The 4697-nt window shown below is 30.9% G+C and overlaps 2 protein-coding genes across 2 annotated transcripts in view; one reads left to right on the plus strand and one right to left on the minus strand.

Moving 5' to 3' along the window:
- Positions 1-225: 225 nt before the first annotated feature.
- On the plus strand, positions 226-3390 carry LOC100165359 (hsp90 co-chaperone Cdc37). The gene is made up of 7 exons (XM_001952373.5): positions 226-556; positions 620-753; positions 820-973; positions 1986-2264; positions 2327-2442; positions 2701-2890; positions 2957-3390. Exons 1-7 carry the CDS (start codon positions 524-526, stop codon positions 3161-3163), a joined length of 1113 nt encoding a protein of 370 aa, XP_001952408.1. The 5' UTR covers positions 226-523; the 3' UTR covers positions 3164-3390.
- Positions 3334-4697, minus strand: part of LOC100164008 (sine oculis-binding protein homolog B) — an 18092-nt gene continuing 16728 nt past the window's right edge. Inside the window, exons 3-4 of the mRNA XM_001952625.5 lie at positions 4127-4364; positions 3334-4038 (exon numbers count right to left, since the gene is read on the minus strand). Of these exons, the coding sequence (XP_001952660.1) occupies positions 3417-4038; positions 4127-4364 (860 nt within the window). The 3' untranslated portion in view covers positions 3334-3416. The remainder of the gene's footprint in view (positions 4039-4126; positions 4365-4697) is intronic.

The following is a 4697-nucleotide window of genomic DNA, read 5'->3' on the forward strand; positions in this document are numbered from 1 at the left end:
ATAAATTGTCATGAATACTACTTAGTACATACTACATATAATAGATCAGGCCATCAGGGAGTTCGGGATATCAAGAATTTCAGGACCGTCAACATATTTTACGGATAATCTGATAATGATAATGGTACTAAACATTCAATTTGCACTTTTTCATCCATGATGTTGATAAGGATAACGAATTACGAATGTTCCAGAAATCGCTAATCAGAGTATTGTACATTTGTGCTTGTTCCTTGTGAAGTTTATACTCTTGATTCTACCTCTATGTTGTATAGTAAAATACATTGCAATAGTGCAATACATTGCATTACAGCGTAGTTTATTATTCTATACTTTTAAATGTTAAAATTATTAATTCGTAACAAACAAATTATTCATTTTTAAATATTATTCTACCTCGTCAGGAAATAGTTGCGTCTTGCAAATATCGTGTTGTAATTGATTTCACAGTTTTTTGCTGTCGATTAGATTATCCCATACCTTTGAATCGTGTACACCCAGTCAAAAGAATAATCTATCTATAATGGTTGACTATAGCAAGTGGAAAAATATTGAAGTATGTATATCTCGTCTTCTATAACTTTGGATCATTTGTATGTTTAATGATTTTATGTTATAGGTGTCCGACGATGAAGATGAAACCCACCCTAACATTGACACTCCGTCATTGTTTCGTTGGAGGCATCAGGCCCGTGTTGAACGCATGGAGGATATAAAACGCGAACAACAAGAATTGGAAATTAAGAAGAAAACGTAAAATATTTCATTAAATTAACAATGTACAGTAGTAGGTAATTTGTGGGTATATTATTGTTTTAGTTTTCAAGAAAAGTATGAACAAACCAAAAATCAGCTTTTAGCAGTTGGACAAGAAGGACAAAATAAAAAAGAACTGGAAGAAGCATTAAGTGCATTAAGTGTCGAAGAACAAGAATTAAAAAAACGAGAAGAAGAGTTCAAAGTTAAAGAAAAGGTATTGACATTTACTATTTATATCTTTTACACATTTGTTTTTTTTTTATTTGAATATATCTTTCAACTGGGGGGTTTACCTGTAATTTTCTACTTTGTACTATTTCGCTAGACTATAAAATATAATATTATTATATAGATATATTACTATAGATATTCTATTCTATATTATTTTGCATTATACCCTTAAATTGTGACTCTTGATAATGTTATCAGTTGCTATGGTGCCATCATTTGTTGTTACTACTATTTATTGTTGCATGCTTGATCAATCAACAATCGACAGAAAAATGATGAAAAAAGTAAAGCTTGGAGCTTAGTGGGTGGTACCTACATTTGATTTCAATGTGTTTCAGGCTTCATTATATATCTCTAACCTGGTCTAAAACATCCAACAACTAAAGTCATCTGTTTATAATATATAAATCTCTTTTATTGATAGGTATTGCATTTGTTACCAATCACTTTTTAAAATTCAGTAAACTTGTGTTTCTAAAATATATTATCACAAGACTAAAGTCTGTAACATTGATAAATGTGTAAATAATATGTCATTAAAAATAATATATCTCTTTATATTTCTGAAACAGTGGACTCGTCTGATTTTTAACCTTTCATCACTTAACACATGAATTACCATGTATATCCTTCTGAATTGCCTCTGCTCAATGACGGTGCCTGTATACCGTATAGTAATGTGTATAATAAATGTATAATATGCCATATTTATTTATTTATTTATTTATATATATTATTATCATCTTGTTTTTTTTTTAATCCAATCAAAATTACTTTTTAATTTATTGTAATTCAAAAGACATGGTCATGATTTAATATTCCTAACAAGGTTTGGTTGTGATTTTGCCTTTATTAAATATTTTAATATTTTTCTCAACAGTAATTCATTGTTCTTATAAGCAAGTAGCTCGTAAAATAATCTAACGGCTATAATAAACAAAATTATAATATGCTGTATTTTGTATTAATATAATATTATGTATAATTTTAAATAGGTAATGCCATGGAATGTTGATACTATAAGTAAACCAGGTTTTACAAAGACGATCGTGAACACCCCCAAGGCTCCACCAACCGAAGAAAATATGACTGAAGAGGAGAAAGCTAAGCGATTAGAAACATTTATCAATGAAAATAAAAGTAAATTGAAAGTATTTGGTATGTTCAAAAAATATAAAGACAGTCAAGACTATTTACAAAAAAATCCTCAACTTGTATGTGAAGACACGGCAAATTATTTGGTTATTTGGTGTATTGATTTACAAATGGAAGGCGTAAGTTCTGTTTGAAAATCATTATTTTTAACATATATTTATAACAGCATTTCCTTCCCTAGAAATCAGATCTAATGGAACATGTAGCACATCAAACAATTTGTATGCAATATATTTTGGAACTGTCTAGACAACTAAATATTGATCCAAGAGCATGCGTACAATCATTTTTTTCAAGGTATTTACTATGATTTATTTGTTATCCACCATACTGCCTAATATTTTTATATTTCTAACATTTAAATTGTATTATTAAAATTTATTCTATGCTATAATATTGAAAATTTATTTACTAATTTTATAGATTTTACATTTTAATTTGTTATTTATCATGTTGTGATAGTTAATTAAGAAACTCGTATACTCTAAAATAAATTGATGTGTGCTATTGTAAAATTAATATTCATGCATAATTTAATCAAATTTAACTTTTTAGAATACAATTAGCTGAGAAACAGTACAAAGATTCTTTTGAGGAAGAACTTAATATGTTTAAAGATCGTATCCGAAAAAGAGCTGAGGAAAAGATCCGTATAGCTCAAGCTGAAATAGAAGAAGAGGAACGAAAAGCAAGATTAGGACCAGGTGGTCTTGATCCAGTTGAAGTTTTTGAGAGTCTTCCAGATGTAAGAAGTCTTTATTAATCATAGGCAGTAAGTAAATTAGTAATTTATGTACATTGTTTGTTTTAGGAGTTGAAAAAATGTTTTGAATCGCAAGATATTCAATTACTGCAAGATACAATTAAAAACATGAACCAAGAAGATGCTACTTATTACATGAAGCGCTGTGTAGATTCTGGATTATGGGTACCTGACGCCAATAAAGATAAGAGCAGTGCTGAAGACGATGATAAAACACAAGAAGAAAATATTTATTCTGAGATAAACAGCTCATAAAATAATCTTATATTATCCTATTCATTGATTAACTTATAATTATTAGATTATAATCATTTTTCTGGTTCTAAATTTATCTGTTTTACATAGACAAAATATGAAATACTTTTGGTTGCATTATAATAGTAAAACTAATTTTTTATATAATCAAATATTGTTTGTTAAGTGTTTATAATGATAATAATAATAATATATAGAAATAGTATTTATAATATTATTTAAAACAATTTGTTCATTAAGATATACATAATTATCATTTTTTTTCATCTTTTTCCTTATTACTGCTTTTATCACATTCTTTTCGTAAAAATGGTAAAGGTATGGGTATGGGAATGGGTATTGGTATTGGTAACATAATAGGATATGGTACTAATATCATGGGTGGTGGTAATAACGATGGTGGCAAGTTCAATGGGTAAAGTGGCGAAGGTGTCGGATCAGCATTTGTTGGAATGCTGCTATTTGTCGTCTGGGATTGTGTGAATGCCGGTGACCTACATATCGGTGGTGTACAGTAAACTGGCGCATGTGGGGAAAATTTAGGGTAAACAGGTGGCATAGTGTCTTCGACTGTGGGTCTCTTGCGTTTTCGGTTTTGACGGTCAAAAAGTTTATTGGATATGCGTAGCTGAGGAACTGCCGGTCCAGGCGGCGGTGGGGAATGAGGCCTTTGAGGAGACGGTGACCGGTCTGGAAGTGGCGGTGAATGACAATCGCGTAGCCATAGGTCAGGTGTAATAAGTGGCAAGTTCGGCTCTAGGGTTTTACATAGGTTTTCTGGCAGCGACGTATTCTGTAGGTGAGGGTGCAACTCTAGCTGGGCTTGAGTTTCTTTGCAAAATATGTTCATTTTATACTGGTTCAGACATTTATCACTGTGAATTCAAACACAAATTGCAATTATTTTACAATTACGCAGTGTTTTGAAATAAAATCAAATTAAAAACTCTTTACGTTTGTCACCTGCAGAATTGTAGCTGATGATCGCCGTCTTGGAAATCTACACAATTTACTGTGTGTCTGAGATGTCTACACCAGTCGCATGTCTTATTTCGTTTAAAATTGGCTCTACGGTAGTGTGAGAAACATTGTTCGGAACAAAACACTTTCTCATTGTCCGATTCTGCCGTGCGGAATGTAAACGCTTTGGCTATTAACGTTTTGTCACACCATCCACATGTCATTTGCTGTACTGGTGAGTCTATACAAAATACAAAAAAAATCGAATATTAATATGTACCATATAGATATTATATTCGGTACTGGGCTCAGTTGACCCCCGCCACTTACTAAAATGTATAAAAAAGGTACGAAAAGTATTTAAAGCATTTAACATTAGTAAAAAACGTTCGTGAAGTTGACCCACCTAAGTACTTACATTTTTTTAAAATCTATGCCATTATTTTGCAAGTTATTTGCAAGTATTTGCAAGTCTATTTTTATAATTTGCAAGTCCAAACTTTCATCGTAAAACCCAAAAATGTAAAGATGGGCCAAACTTCACGTAACCCACCCACAGTTTTGCAGATGTTTG

The sequence above is a fragment of the Acyrthosiphon pisum genome, chromosome A2, assembly GCF_005508785.2.
Source record: "Acyrthosiphon pisum isolate AL4f chromosome A2, pea_aphid_22Mar2018_4r6ur, whole genome shotgun sequence".
Lineage (NCBI taxonomy): Eukaryota > Metazoa > Arthropoda > Insecta > Hemiptera > Aphididae > Acyrthosiphon > Acyrthosiphon pisum.

Coding starts and splice junctions, on each gene's coding strand:
- LOC100165359 (XM_001952373.5), top strand. CDS start 524: ATGGTTGACTATAGCAAGTGGAAAAATATTGAA. Junction 2,443..2,700: donor GTACAATCATTTTTTTCAAG/GTATTTACTATG, acceptor TTAACTTTTTAG/AATACAATTAGCTGAGAAAC. Junction 2,891..2,956: donor TTTTTGAGAGTCTTCCAGAT/GTAAGAAGTCTT, acceptor TGTTTGTTTTAG/GAGTTGAAAAAATGTTTTGA.